General features: G+C 38.9%; 2 protein-coding genes across 3 annotated transcripts; one reads left to right on the forward strand and one right to left on the reverse strand.

Moving 5' to 3' along the window:
- Window positions 1-374: 374 nt before the first annotated feature.
- Window positions 375-12,042, forward strand: LOC122009168 (DEAD-box ATP-dependent RNA helicase 39-like). Of its 2 annotated transcripts, XM_042565196.1 has the most exons (10): window positions 375-1,024; window positions 1,465-1,560; window positions 1,641-1,829; window positions 1,979-2,119; window positions 4,322-4,462; window positions 8,354-8,496; window positions 9,952-10,081; window positions 10,193-10,241; window positions 10,511-11,002; window positions 11,759-12,042. In XM_042565196.1, the coding sequence occupies exons 1-9, from the start codon at window positions 458-460 to the stop codon at window positions 10,969-10,971; spliced, it is 1,917 nt and encodes a 638-aa protein (XP_042421130.1). In that variant the 5' UTR covers window positions 375-457; the 3' UTR covers window positions 10,972-11,002; window positions 11,759-12,042. The 2 variants fall into 2 exon arrangements, with proteins under 2 accessions (XP_042421130.1, XP_042421129.1); XM_042565195.1 differs by lacking the exon at window positions 11,759-12,042 and having other exon boundaries at window positions 10,511-11,301.
- LOC122010862 (U-box domain-containing protein 35-like) lies at window positions 11,786-14,212 on the reverse strand. Its single transcript, XM_042567333.1, has 4 exons — window positions 14,035-14,212; window positions 13,817-13,932; window positions 13,606-13,724; window positions 11,786-13,526 (listed from the first exon to the last, which is right to left on the reverse strand). Exons 1-4 carry the CDS (start codon window positions 14,210-14,212, stop codon window positions 11,786-11,788), a joined length of 2,154 nt encoding a protein of 717 aa, XP_042423267.1.
- Window positions 14,213-15,192: the final 980 nt, after the last annotated feature.

Here is a 15,192-nt window from a genome sequence, read left to right on the forward strand (position 1 = left end):
TTCCCCAGCTTCATTTGAAAATGCATTTTTCTCCTTGTTATTGTTGTTGTTTCATGTACTGGCTTGCATTTTGTGGTGAAATCACTCACTTCAATTTAAAAATTAACCTGCTTTCTTGTAAGGTTTATGTGATTTGTTCCTCGTTAACAAAATTCTTATCGAGCTTAAAAATAAATTAAAAATTCTCAAAATTAATAAAAAGCTCTTAAAATAAAAATAAGCTCAACTCAAGCTCAAATAATTATTTTAATAGTTTAGTTCATTTAGGCTCGGTTCAATTTGATTAAGTTGATCGAATCGTTTGGTTTGACTTGGTTTAGGTTGGCTAGGCTAGTTTAAGGGCCTAGGAGACTTCGCTATTACTCTTTACCCATAAGTATCCAGAGGCCCCCGACTTTATCCGCAGTCCTCGCTCTCGCTCTCGCTCTCGCTCGGTGCCGCCGCCGTTGCATTTGGCATGCCCATGGCCGTGGCAATGGCCGCCAGTGGTGCCGCCGGGAAAGCCCTCTTTTCCGCTTCCTCCTCGTTATTCTTTTCGCGCACCTTCCGCTCCTTCTCCAATCCCCGCCTCCCGCCACCGCCTAGGCTTTTCCCTGTGCTCGCCCGCCCTCTATGCCTCTCCTCAATTCCCGCCTCCGCAGCCTCCACGACTACCGTCGAGCCTGAGCAGGCAGTGAAACCCCTCCTGCACTCGGTCCTTCTTGAGCGCCTGCGCCATCGGCATCTCAAGGACCAAGCCAAGGGAGCCGTCCAGTCGCGAGCGTCGTCCCCTTCCTCGCTCCCAAAGCCTGCGAATGTTGCGGCCAGGAAGAAGATCAAGGATACACGGAGCAATACGGTGGAGAGCTTTGAGGAATTGGACCTCAGTGACGAGGTGATGGGGGCCGTGAAGGAGATAGGCATCTCTGTGCCTACCGAGATCCAGTGCATCGCTGTGCCTGCGATTCTCGAGGGTAAAAGTGTGGCTTTGGGCTCTCATACTGGTTCTGGGAAGACCCTGGCATATATGTTGCCTATAGTCCAGGTCATTTTTCTTTTTTTGTTATTTTCACTTTATGCCGCCTTTTCTTGTTCTACCGTATCATTTACCTTTTTCTTTATATACATATACCCAGGGTTCACGTTTGTTTCATCTTGGGTTTGATATAATCATTTTCTGTCTACCATCCATTTAGTTTACGACTTTTAGATTTTTCATACATCATCTAAGTGAACTTGATCCTGTACTTATTTATGATTCTCTGTTTTGAGCAAATGGTCTTGCATGTTTGCAGTTTGTTGAACGATTGATTTATGATTTCATTCCTGAAGATATTTGCAGTTACATTACCTCAGAACAGTGCTTAAAGATTTTATGATAAAGCAGCCTTCTTTTAACATTTATCCATCTTTTAATTAACTTTGGACCAGATATCTGGGTCGACTTTCTTCAATTTTCACTCGTCTAGATCTTTGATTTTGCAGTTGATGCGGCATGATGAAGAAGTGTCTGGAAAGTTGATGAAATCCAAGCGTCCCAGAGTGGTGGTACTTTGTCCTACGAGGGAGTTATGTGAACAGGTCAAGTATTTCACGAATCCTAGACACTGAAAACGGGAAAAAAGTATAGTGTGTAAAATTTTCATCCTTTGAATCTTTAGGTTTTCCACGTAGCAAAGTCCATTAGCCACCATGCACGCTTTAGATCTACGATGATCAGTGGAGGTGGCCGATTAAGACCCCAAGAGGATTCACTAAGTGAACCAATTGATATGGTTGTTGGAACCCCAGGGAGAATTCTTCAGCATATCAATGAAGGAAACATGGTGTATGGGGACATAAAGTACTTGGTACGACTTATCAGAATCAGTCAGCGCTTCAATTGATTCTATGTTGCTATTTTCATTTAGTTGCAATTCTTTGCTGTTCTGTTTTACGGAAAATATGTTGATGAGTAATAGTACCAACATGATATTGAATTTGACCAACTTTATACTAGGTGTTGGATGAGGCTGACACAATGTTTGATCAAGGTTTTGGTCCTGACATACGCAAGTTTCTTGGTCCCCTAAAGAGTCGTGCAGAAAAACCCGGTGACCAAGGTTTTCAAACTGTTTTGGTGACTGCAACAATGACCAAGGTTTGATATTGTTCTTTATGAAGTCATTTGGACGACATTTTTATGTAATCAGCTTCAGATGCATATTTAGTTAAAGATGTAGACTACTTTCAAATTTGTCTAGATGTGCTTCGATTAATTTGTTGTTTTCATTCTAATCAATCTAGTCTCTATTTTTTTTATAGACTAGTAGCAATTTTTTCTTTTCTAGATGTTGTATGAGAAGTTATTTGTGGTGCCATTTACTTATTTTGCTTTTAATTATTAACCCATAACCAGAAATAGTCTTATTATGATGCAAGTTCTGCACAGATACCTTCATAACTTTTCATTAGCTCTCAATATTGCTCTTAACTATCATAAAGTAATAATAGATGGAAATAAAGTGAAAAAAGAAGAAAAATACATGAAATTGAGCACTTGCTTGTAATTGTGAAGCTGTGTTGAAATTTACATGAGCCGAAATTAGGTGATGCTCATGTCACATTTCATAATGTATCTTTTGTAATTACTTCCATTATGCAGTTATGGGTTAATCCACTGATGCTGCAATTTTGGCTGTTATATATCTGGACACTAAGTCTTGATGGCTGATACTCGTTAAGCATTGGTTTAAGATGCCTTAATGCCCTTTTACCGCATCTAGATGGAAATGAATGGACAAGTTTTATGACATTAGCTTGAGCAAGACCTAGTGTGGAAGGAACTAATGGTTTGGATCATACTTGTTGAAACTTAATGCAAATTTTTGTGTGTATGTCTGTTTTAATCTTTGAGTCATATTTCATATTCCTTTTCTTTGTCAAATTCTTAAACTATGAAATTTTACATTTGTTATTCAAGGAGATAGCATTGTGAATATCTTAGCAAAATATTGACTAAAGATTGAGTGTTCAAAAATAGGAGTTTGTTTTCAAAATCTTGTATGGTATGGTGATCGTGGGTAAAAGCAAAATTTTGTAAGATTGTGTTACAGCGAGCCATTTTTTATTAATCAGTTAGAGACCAACCTATGAAAAGTTAGTGCGAAACCTTTTCTTTTCTATAAAAAAATGAAAATTTAGCGTAGTATATTTGATAATGCTTATATGAATGTATGAGGATAGTAGAACAAATAAAAATAATAAACTACAACTATATTACTATCAAGGAGTTACAAATTATTATTTCAATCCTATAATAAGGTGTATTTCATGACATTATCAAACAACTAGATATTTAAATCCTATATAGTGTTATCAATATTAAATATGATTTGTTAACATGATATAACTGATTGGAAGCATGATCAATATAGACAAGCAAAAATGATATGACATGATTCAAATATGTAAATGAGTGACATAGATTTTGCCGAGTGAAACTAATTTTAGTATCTAATATCTTTTTATTGTCTGAAAATTGTTAGGAGGTTTAATTAATTTTAAATCATGTAAAATTATTTTAAAATACATAATCAATTGTATATTATTTTGTATAGTTGTATATTGACACAAATGACATGATCACTTATGATACAATTACCATGATTTGATCTGGATTTCCACTTCTAGTTCTATGTATTTAACATTTTCTTACTAAATAGGTTTTGACAATGCAAAACATGTTTAGGGATTAATAAAAAATAATATTCCCCAAGCAATATATCTTAGTGGTCAGCTATTGTTTTTTTAGTTTCAAATGATCGATGATTAAGCTGAGTTCATAAGTCCAAAATTTGTTTTTGAACTAAAAAACTGAACCTGTTTTTGAGTATGTCAGGGAGTGAGTGCGTGATTTTGATATTGGGAAGTAGGGGCATGATTTATTTTAAAAGAAAATTGCAGAGGTGTGATTTTGAGAATCCTAGGTATGTGATCTAGAGACTTAGCTAGCTGATTACAACTGTAACACTTCTAGTTTATGACTTTAAGCTGACTTGAATGCTTGCTGAGATTTTGATAATTACTTAATTTTAATGGCTTATTTTAATTCATACATATCAGAAGATCTTGTTTTTACTTTCTCATTGGCTATGCATGTTGTCTGACTTGAAGCTACCCTCCTATTCAAGACTTTTGATTTATAGGCTATGCTTAGCTCTGTAACCCTTGAATTCTCAGACTGGATTTGGATGATGACTGTCTTGTACTATGCTAATCCTAATCTAATAGGAGTTAGCTTTTAAATCCCTAAGTTGTCTGTGCTGTACTCTGTGATATCTGACATGATAATATTCTGTAGGCTGTGCAGAAATTGATTGATGAAGAATTCCAGGGAATAATTCATTTAAGAACTTCTAGTTTTCAAAAGAAAGTTGCATCTGCTCGACATGACTTTATAAAGCTTTCTGGTGCAGAAAATAAGCTTGAAGCTCTTCTACAGGTCACTCTCATTCCCTTCCCCAACTTTTAGATTGCTTTAATAGTTCTTTCTAATTTTCATGTGTTATTAGTTGATTCAATTAAGTGAACCATCTCTTGTGCCTTTCTTTCAAGTTTCTAATTTTCCCTTGTCGTATATTGGAACAACTGAAAAAAATGTAATTGTTGACTATAGTTCTTTATTAAAGTCTTCCTTGAGATTTGTTAGTTGTGATGGATTATTGCCTTCAACGAGAGGCACTTGGGCTGGGGTTTTCCCCATTTATGAGTCTACAACTAGAGGGAAAGTATTTTCTATCATGCATCCCTCAAAATACAAATTTTTTTCAACCTTCCAAATTGAGGAGAATAAGGAAGGAATTCCTTGTAAGATTTTTTTTTACCCTTTTTTATATACGTCCTTTTAAACAAGGAAATTTTTTAATCACTCTCTTTCCTGCCTTTGTTAAAGCACCCAAGATTGCCCTAGGTGGCAACAATTATCATTCGAAGGAATTTAGACACTTGGGTTTATTGTCCGATAGGAAAGGACTAACTTCTATGGAGGAGCTGCTAATAGACTGATTTTCTTGTATGCTGAAAAGTCTAGGCTGAGTTAGATTTTGTGCCTTGACTAAGATGTCAACCAATAAAAGACAGTATGCCATTGATATGGTCCCGAGTATAGGATCGAGTCACAGGTCGAGATCCGGACCCGTACTTGGTCATGCAACACGTAAGGGGGGGAAAGGGGGAAGATAGACTCGTCCTAGACAGAGTCCCAATTACTCAATTTTCTTCGCCTCTTCATTGATAATAACAAGGAGAAAAAGGAAAAGACAATCCCTAAAGGAAACAAGGAATCAAATAAATAAATGTCCTTTATTTATTTCTACTTATAACAGTAGCAAATTTGGGCAGTAGCAGAATTTGGACAGTAACCAAATAGGCAGTAGCAGATTTATTCAGTAGCTAATTAAATAGTAGCAGATTTATTCCAAGCTAGTAATTTGCTTCCGATTATAGTGGCGTCCAACAAAGGCGTCCACATCATTACTCCCCTCCTCGATGTTGAGCTTGTCCTCAAGCTCGAAGGTTGGGTAGATGGAGAGGAACTTCTCGGCCGGTTCCCAAGTAGCATCTTCAATGGAGGAATCTGCCCAATGCACTAAGTACTCCCGTGCTCCTCTGTTAAGACGGCTGCGCAGAATTGTCTGGGGAACAGGTAAAGCTTGGCCTTCACACATCTGAGGTAAGGTTCCCGCATTATCTGGTGGAGATCCCTTATATGGCTTTAGCAATGAGACGTGAAAAACATCATGGATGCGACTATCAGGCGGTAAATCAAGTCTGTAAGCAACAGACCCAATGTGTGCCGCCACCTGAAATGGACCAAAATATTTGGGAAGCAACTTGTGATGACGTTGGCAAGCCACCGATAGTTGACGTACGGCTGTAGGCGCAGCCAGACCCAGTCACCCACTGCAAAGCTCAATTCACGGCGAGAGGAGTCAAAAGCCAAATTGGTTCGCTATTGGGATTGCAGTAAACATGCCTTCACCACCTGAAGCACCTCATCCTTCTCCATCAAGGTGCGATCTACTGCAGCAACACGAGTAGAGCCTCCAGAATAAGATAGGAGACGAGGGGGCTCTCGTCCGTACACTAGCTGAAATGGTGTAGCCCCCAAAGCAGTATGGAAAGATGTGTTGTAGCAATACTCAACCCATGGAAGCCATTCAAGCCATTTCTGCGGTTGATCCCCAACAAGGCAGCGCAGATACATTTCAGTAGCTAATTAGGTAGTAGCAGATTTATTCAAGCTAGTAATTTGTTTCCGATTATAGTGGCGCCCAACAAAGACGTCCACATCAACCATCTTAGGTTTGTTGGACATGGGAAGGAAATGGTGTGCTATTTATTAAAAACTTTGTGTGTCTGCTATCGTTTATTTATAATAACTATTTTGTCATGTGTCTCAAGTCTTCAGGTCAATACTATGGTTTTTTTTGTCTTCATTAAATGTGCATAATACAACTTGATACTTTTTAGTGATGTATATTTTCTATTAAAGACCTGACAAGAGAGTCCACTAGAAATTAAAATATTCTTCAATATCACATTTCCTTTTGAGAAATATAAACTTATCTTAATAATTCCTTGATTAATAGTTACCTGGTTGCTTCACCGAAGAGGAAGATTAGTTTTGTATACCTACTCCTGTAGCAATGTTTAGACTTTTTATTGCTGGTATGGTACGAGTTATAACTCCATTTTGCATAGCAGAGATCTTGTGTGTTCCTTTTGTAATGTTATTTATAGAAGAAAGTAGATCTTTCCGACACCTGAAAAACTGTTTTGGTGGTTTTTCCTACATTAGAAAGATGAAATGGTGGGGTTACGCTCTATTCTGGAACAGTCAGTCTTAACATGACTTCTTTCTACTTTGTTAGACTACAAATTTCTGAACCTTTATGATTTAAGAACCACTTGGGACAGAGGTTTAAAATTTCAACCCGTGCCGAAGTTTCGGTTCTAGACCGGAACGATACAGTTTTGGTATCGTATCGTACCGTGCCGTGCCGATATAGTTTCGATATTTTTTTATTTATATATAGTGATTATTAGATAAATATATTTATTGTTTATAATTTAAAAAATAAATTATATATTGATTTTATATAAATTCTCTATTATTACAATTTAATATTGTTAGAAAAAATAATTAAATATATATTTTTTTAAGAAAATTAATCTATCAATAACTCGAATTGAATATTTATTTATTTATTTAATAATTCAAATAATATATTTAAAATAGTAAAAAATAGAATATCAATTTACATTAAAATAGTAAAAAAACACAAAATAATTTTTAAAAAATATCAGAATATAAATTTAATTTATTAGAATTTTTATAATTTTTCGATTTTTTTAAAAAAAAATTTAGAATTTTTTATAGAATTTTTAAATAAAATTTAAAACATTATAAACAATTTCAAAATATTATTTAATAAAATTTATTAATTTTTTAAAAAAAATTTAAATATATTTTTTATATTTTATTGGGAAAATTTAATTAGGTTAATGAAAGCCTCTTTCAAATATTATACTTCCTTAGGAATTGTTTAATTTATTTAAATTAGAATATGAATTTTGCATAGTAAAACCAACGACACTCGCCTCCAATGCCCACGTCTACGCCTGCCTCTGACGCAACGCCCGCGGACTCCTCTAATGGCGTCAGAGGAGTCCGGCGACATCTCCAGCAGCACCAGAAGTGTTTGGCGATGCTTCCGGTGGCACTGGAGGCATCCCGCGATGCTTTCGGCTCTGCCAGAAGAAATGGGGGCACGCATGCGATGCCTCCGACGACTCCGAACGCGTCACGCGACGCTTCCGACTCCTCCAGAAACGTCGAGACGTGTGTGCGTGATGTGCCGGTTTCGCCTTTGCGGCAGAACGGTAAAAATTGTCCGTGCCGGGTGATACAGAACGACATTTCATTCACTGCTTGGGACAAAATTCTTCATACTAATAAATTGAAGTTTGAGTTGTCTTGCCATCTTAATGCAAGAACAACAATGAACCATGAGTAAATTATATTGGTTTGGCTGCTTAGATCTATGAAATCTAGTCAAACTTAATCGTCTTTTAGAATAAGAAAGATTATTATTTACATCCTAAGGTGAAAGTCATACTTTAACAAAGTTGGGGTGTAAGGTCTGCCTGTATGGTGAAGTAGAAGGAAGGTGTATGAATGATTTATTTCTTTAACATCTTATTGCTAAGGTTCAATTTCAGCTACCTGTTCTATGCACATGTTAAAATTAGATAACTGACTTGCTATGAAAGCTAATTGAGTAATCCAAAATATGTAGTCTTTTAAACAATATGCAGTGTTTTATGGCAGGTTCTTCAGCCAAGTTTGGTAAAGGGTAACAGGGTAATGGTATTCTGCAATACTTTGAACTCAAGCCGTGCTGTCGATCATTTCCTTGGTGAGAATCAAATATTCACCGTAAATTACCATGGCGAGGTGCCTGCAGAAGAAAGGTAAATCAGTTGGTTCCATGTTTTGACTTTCTGTTACTACTGTAATATTTCAACAAATACTGTTTATATCCTGTTTGCATATTATAATGTTCTTATAATTCTTGCTTCTAGTGAACTTCATCAAGCTTTGTCAGGGTTATTCCTTCTGTCTTTTTCATTATTTGCTGAATTCCTTGACTTATCTGAGCATATTCCTGTATTTCTCTACTTGTTGGAATTTTCATGGTTTTAACATTTTGTTTTGTTTTGTTTTTATCTGTATTGGCATTATGTTTGGTGCGTTGAGCACTCTATTATTTTCTTACCTAAGACTTTCTAGCATATCTTCCTTGATTTTTCTTGCATTTTCTGTATTTAGTTTTATGATTTGCCACAAACCCATCTTCCACCATCAGCTACGATATTGTACTTGTATTTTGTTTGCACAAATTGGCCGAATATGACAACTGAGGATTCAAAGCCTTCCATGAACCAGTGTAATATTACTCATAGTTTTCCCTTTGTCCTGTTTTTAGATCTTTTGACCCTTTTCCCACCCTTCTCATCTTGCCCTTTTTGACTCAAATAATCACTTGTGAGAATAAAGGAGCTTGTTCAGCCAGAACAAGTTCCACTTATAGCCGTTGCATTGATTCAGCTCCTGCAGCATTTATCGAAGAGGTGAACATTGCTGAATAAGTTTCACTCAGATTCACAAAGTTAGCTTTACTTCTTTGTTGTTGGTTTTGACCATAATAATTCCTACTAATGGTGCATTGGTTGGTATCAGTGAAGCACCATAAGGCCATTGACTCATCCAGCATGGATGGTTCTCAAAACGTTGGGAACAGATTTTAGCAAATTGATTTACTCTTTTCACATTTCTTTGGAAACATCTGGGGAAGGAAACACCCATATGGCATGGATGGAATCCACCCCAGAGTAAAGAAAGAGACAGGGAAGACTTTCCCCAATTTTCTACAAACTAGCTTCTGTCCACTCAGGCAGCAAGCTCCTACTGGGGGGCAAAATGCCAGAAATTTATATATATAAGGCTTTGATAGCCTGCGCGATGCCGGTGAGCGACGTGCGTGGGCGCTTCTCACATTCAGAGGTGTCTCCAATAAGGCGCCCACGCGCGTTGCCCACCGGCGTCACCCAGGCTAATAAGCCTATCTATCTATCTATCTATCTATATATATATATAATTGATTTTTATTTATTAAAAAAACAATTTCACAAAATAAAGTTCTGCTCCATTTTCTCTCTAAAGAAACAGCAAAGATTTCTCTCCTGGTTTACTTCCCTCAAAGGAAACAAAAATGAGAGATCGCTTTTCTCTCCACAAACTTTTTCTCTATCTCTCTTCTCTCCGTACAATATATTTGAGATAAATGTTATCGGAGCATTTATTCTTTGTTTCCATATGATTGTTATTTTTAATTGATTGGTTGTTGTTTTGCCTCTTTATGTCAGAGTCGAAAATCTGAAAAAGTTTAAGAGTGACGATGGAGATTGTCCTACTTTGGTATGTACGGATTTGGCTGCTAGAGGACTTGACCTTGCTGTGGATCATGTTATCATGTTTGATTTTCCCAAAAACTCAGTGGGTGTTATTTTTCTTTTAGATGTTCTTTAACAGTGTAGATTATATACATGTTTTACCCATTTCATTGGTCATTCTGTGAAAATTATTTCTTTATTGTTGCATATTTAGATCGATTATCTTCATCGGACTGGAAGAACTGCTCGTATGGGTGCCAAAGGTACACATTCTTGCTTTAAATTTTAATATGGTTTTGCTAAACCAAATAAGGGAAAAGTAGTAGTACTATTCTAACATTGAAGTCATAATCTATGGTGATATAACTGTTTTGGGTTTGCTTTTTAAATCATATCTACCTAGTGAGATATCAGTTAATAAGTAAAGAAAATCCCTGTATGAGTTTCTGAACTTTTATATTTCATCATTGTGATTTACAAGAAAATTCTACCTGCGATACGATTAAAAATCTTGACTCGCTACTTTATGCAGGCAAAGTGACAAGCCTAGTTGCAAAGAAAGATCTGCCTTTAGCCACAAAAATTGAGGAAGCGTTAAAGAAAAATCAAAGTTTGGAATCACTCAGTATTAACAGTGTGAAAAGAGATGCTGCTATATCAAGACAGATTAATAAGACATACAAAATGAAGGTTTTGTCCAAGCCTTCATCCAAAATCGGCAAAAAGGATTCTGCTTCCCCAAACTCACTAGCTAGTAAGAAAGGAGTCGCTGCTTCTCCGAGTAAAACAAAGAAGGGTATCACTCTCTCGAGGGCGAATAAATCCTCCGGTGCTTCGAGAAGGGAATCACCTAAAGGCAACAAGCTTCGCCAGACTAAAACATCTGGTGCTAAAAAAGCTCCTACATCTAAACTTAGCGTTGTAGGCTTCAGGGGCCGTAGTTCTGCTGGCAAAAATGCCGCTTCTAAAAATTCCACTAGGAGATCAACCTGAAGTCTAAAGACATTTTTGGCTCCTTTTCGAGGTGAGTTCTGCTTGGTCATTTGACACTAACAGAATCATAAAGATTATCAATGCCGTCATTCATATGTATATAATCTCGGTGTCTCGGTTACGAGCAAAATCGAGACGCTTGCAGGTTTCTCGATTTTTCAAGTTGTTTTGGTATTTTTCTTAAAATGCCATATGGCAGGTAAGGTTAGGAGAACCACCAAGTTGCTCTTTACCATTGTTCATGTAAGCAGTTACTGAATTTATCTCCTGATTGTTTATCCATTTAGTGAGCTGATTACAGAATTAAAATGAGTATATTTGGTGGATCAATTGAAGAATGAAATTGATTGCAGCTAGTTGCTGATTGTGGAACCAAGTTTTTGCATTGATACAGCTTTTTAATATATGCACCTTTTATATTATTTTAAAAATATTTTGTTAACTAATTAATATATCAGCAATAGTTCTTTGGATTGTGAATAAACAAAAAAAACATTTTAAATCAAATAAATATATTAATATTTTCACAAATTAAGTTCTTGTATCATGATAAATTTATCATAAAACTTCAAGTATACATATTAATTATTAAACATGAAAGTCTATATATGGTTCTATTTTTTTCTAAATGTTATTAAGATCATGGCAACTATTTTCCTTCAAAAACAGAAAGATATATTAAAAAAAAATTTATTTACAAATTGTATGAGAAAATTTGATATTGAACTCTTGAAAAATTTGACTGGTCGATCGATGAACATGATGATGAGACTTTCTTCATTTGCAGAGTGGAGATGCATTGGAAGGACTTTCTTCATTTGCAGAGTGGAGGTGCATTGGATGCACCTCGCAATGTGTTTGGGATAGCACAGACATCGCCGTCGAACAATTTGAATCGCTTGGCTTCGAATTCTTGACCGATGCGGCTCAGTCGGCTGAGCTCCGGCAGAATGGCCTTGGACAGATCAGGGCGGTCCTTTCTCCTCAACTCGGCGCACTTCAGAGCCAGCTTAGCGAATGAGATGGTCTCTTCCGCCGGCCAATCCGTGATAGCGCCGTCGAGCATCTCCGCCAATGCCCCCCTCTCGATGGCCAGCTCCACATGGCGCGTCAGCCCCATCGGACCTCTCGCCGTGATGATCTGCAGCAGCAGCACGCCGAGCGAGTACACGTCGGACTGGACGCAGAGCATGCCGGACTGCTGGTATTCCGGGTCGATGTAGCACAGCGTCCCGGCGGTCGAAGTCATCCTGCACTGGGTGACGTCGTCCGCCACCGCGGCCGGCACCAGCCGCGCGAGGCCGACGTCGCCGATCTTGCTCACGTAGTTGCGGTCGAGGAGTATGTTGGCGGGTTTGAGGTCTCTGTGAACCAGCGGCTCCGGCTTCGCCTGGTGAAGGAAGAGCAAGGCGGTGGCTATCTCCACCGCGATCTTGAACCTGGCCGGCCAGGGAATCGGCGGAGTGTTTCCTCGCCGGAACAGCCTGTCCTCTAGACTCCCGTAGTCCATGTACTCGTACACCAAACATCCGTACTCCGGGCACGCCCCGAGCAGCAGCACCATGTTGGGGTGCCGGATGCTGCTCAGAATCTCTACCTCCTGCTGGAACTGCCTCCTCCCCTGCGCCGCGTCCGGTCTCAGAATCTTGACGGCGACGGGGGTGTGATCGAGCACGCCACGGAACACAGGCCCGTATCCGCCCTCACCGATCTTCAGGGACGGGGAGAAGAAGCTCGTGGCCACTTCGATCTCATCGATGCTGTACCTCCGACACCTCAAGTCGGAGCGAAGAAGGGACTGGTGCTGCTCCTTGGCCGCCGCCCGGCTTCTGGCTTTCGACTCCGCGTTGAGTCGCCGCTTGACTTCGAGCTCTGCGATCCTCTGCGCTGCGTCGGCGACCTCCAGAGCCGCCTTGCACTTGGATTTCTCTACCGCAGCAAGCGCAAGGGCGGTCTCTTCCGACTGCCTCACGCTCTCGACTTTCCGCACTTCCTCTATCTTCATCCTCTGCAGCTCCTCCGCCTCGTCTTGGGCCATGATCGCCTCTTTCAGAGCCGCGTTGCACATTTCCGTCGTCTGCTTCAGCTCGAGCCTTAGCCTCCGCAGTTCGTCCCCCGCCGACCGTCGTCCTCCCTGATCACGTACCGGAACTGCAGAGGAAAATGACGTCCGACTCGGACAGCTTTCCTCGTTCCCCAACTCCGATTCATCCATTTTCCTTGCCAAGTCAACGTCTTCGCCGGATATTGAGCGAAGATGGCGGATCCTAACCGGCGCGATCCTAACCGGCGCGATCGAGGATTCACGCGGCGTCGAATGCATGCTCCTCGTATCAAACTGCCCGACGGAGCAATCCAACTGCGGTAATGATTGAGATGGCGTGGGATCGAGTTGCAGTGAACGCCTGGGAGGAACATCATCGACTTTGGCCGCCGCCAGCCGCACTTTGGCCGTCCGGCTCGTCAGGAGCTTCCCTTTGTATATCACGTACACTCCACACCAATCGGGCAGGCCTTTCATCAAACACGTCGGAATATCCGGATTCAGAAACCTCCTGATTCAACAGAATATTAAATTAAAAAAAAATGAGACAAAACAAAAACAAACAAAATAGGCGAGATGTGGAGACCTACATGAGTGCGTTCCTGTTGTTAGCTCCGAGAACGACGCTTTGGATTCTGTTGGCAACGACGTAGTCGACTATGGCTCTCGGTACGTCCCAACCTTCCAGCACCACCTTCTTCATTTGCAACTGCAATTTAATTAATTTCCATGAGCAATATAATCGAATTAATTAAGGAAGTAGTGCTTTTCAAGCCAACTGCTAATTAATTAATTAATTACGTCTTTACGGGCACAGAGAGCTCTGTAAGGAAGAAAGATCTCGGCGGCCTCGGCGTCCTCTTGCACAATCTTCCACTCTGAACCGCTCGATCTTCCGGTTTTCACAGGGCCATCCGCTGCAATGAATTTACAAAGAAATTACCGTCAGATATTGAAATTAGTTAAACAATGAATTAATAACCCATTTAAGGAACTGCAGAGCGATCGAGAGAGCCGACCTTTTGGGCTCCTAACATGAATGGGGACTATGGACTTGGTGTCGCCGAAGAGGAGGTGGTCGACCGCCCATTTGAACGTTTGCTGGCTGTTCTTGCTTTTGTCGATCGCCACTGCTATCGCCGGTCGCCATGGGTTAGATTCGTCCGATGATGGCAACGAAGATGAGAGAATGTCCATTTGGTGCCGATTCTTACACTAAACTAGTAGTAGCAATAGTAAGAATGAGGGATGGATTGAGAGGTTGAGCGAGTGTCGATGAATATATAGGTATACCTCGATCTTCCTTCTCCTATCTTGTCATGTTGTCTCAAAATCGTTATTGCAATTGACAGTTGGAAATCTAAAGGAAGCCAGATCGACAGTAGGAAATAACAATTCTGAGGTGTGAAATATCGTTGGCCAGGAATTGGCCATGACTTCTTTGGACAGATCCATCTCATTTATGAAGTTTTTTTTTTGTTTTTGTTTACGCCTAAGACCACTAATTAGACTAAATAAAAATAAAAATATTATTTTAATATTAAAAATGAATGAAACCAAAGTATCTTGAAAATTATTTAGAATTAGTTGGATTTATTTAAATTGAATTGATATCAGAATATCTCAATTGTTTATCCATTATTAAATTTAAAATTTTTATTATTGTAAAAGATAACATTATCAAGTAAAGAACGAAGTTTAGGATCATTATAATGTATGGCTCGAACCGACTAGAGAGGATGTGTCAATCATCGATTTTGTTAAGTGCTTGTATGTGAATTTGGTTGGTTATTTGTGCAACTAATAATAATAATAATAATAATACTTTCACATTATATTTTTCATGGTTCAAAGCCTTACTCTTGCTCCACAACTTAACTATTTGTTATATGAATCATGCCGGTACAATCATATACCCTTAAGCATGTCGTTTTATTATTTGAGCAAAGGTTTAAATTAGGATTAAATTATAATTATAGATATGACAGGAACTCTGCTCCGCACTAGCCAACTCAACCTTGCCCCGGGAGCAATATAATTGTTGATATGGTATCTCCAAGTGTGGGTTGCTTAATATTGATATTGCAAGTGCAATAACAAAAGTCTAAGTAGATCGAGCGCATACTCGACAAATGAAAGTTTAAGTACGTCAATAATTAGATATTTAGTAAGTGAAA

This window comes from Zingiber officinale, chromosome 8A (genome assembly GCF_018446385.1).
Source record: "Zingiber officinale cultivar Zhangliang chromosome 8A, Zo_v1.1, whole genome shotgun sequence".
NCBI classification, from domain to species: domain Eukaryota; kingdom Viridiplantae; phylum Streptophyta; class Magnoliopsida; order Zingiberales; family Zingiberaceae; genus Zingiber; species Zingiber officinale.

What these genes read in the sequence shown, in the direction of transcription:
- LOC122010862 (XM_042567333.1), bottom strand. Translation starts at nt 14,212, where the DNA reads ATGGACATTCTCTCATCTTCGTTGCCATCATCGGACGAATCTAACCCA. An exon ending in TCATGTTAGGAGCCCAAAAG is followed by an intron (nt 13,933 to 14,034) that starts GTCGGCTCTCTC and finishes AATTCATTGCAG; the next exon opens with CGGATGGCCCTGTGAAAACC. An exon ending in AACAACAGGAACGCACTCAT is followed by an intron (nt 13,527 to 13,605) that starts GTAGGTCTCCAC and finishes CTGTTGAATCAG; the next exon opens with GAGGTTTCTGAATCCGGATA.
- LOC122009168 (XM_042565196.1), top strand. Translation starts at nt 458, where the DNA reads ATGCCCATGGCCGTGGCAATGGCCGCCAGTGGTGCCGCCGGGAAAGCC. An exon ending in ATATGTTGCCTATAGTCCAG is followed by an intron (nt 1,025 to 1,464) that starts GTCATTTTTCTT and finishes TTGATTTTGCAG; the next exon opens with TTGATGCGGCATGATGAAGA. An exon ending in GAGGTGCCTGCAGAAGAAAG is followed by an intron (nt 8,497 to 9,951) that starts GTAAATCAGTTG and finishes TCTTTATGTCAG; the next exon opens with AGTCGAAAATCTGAAAAAGT.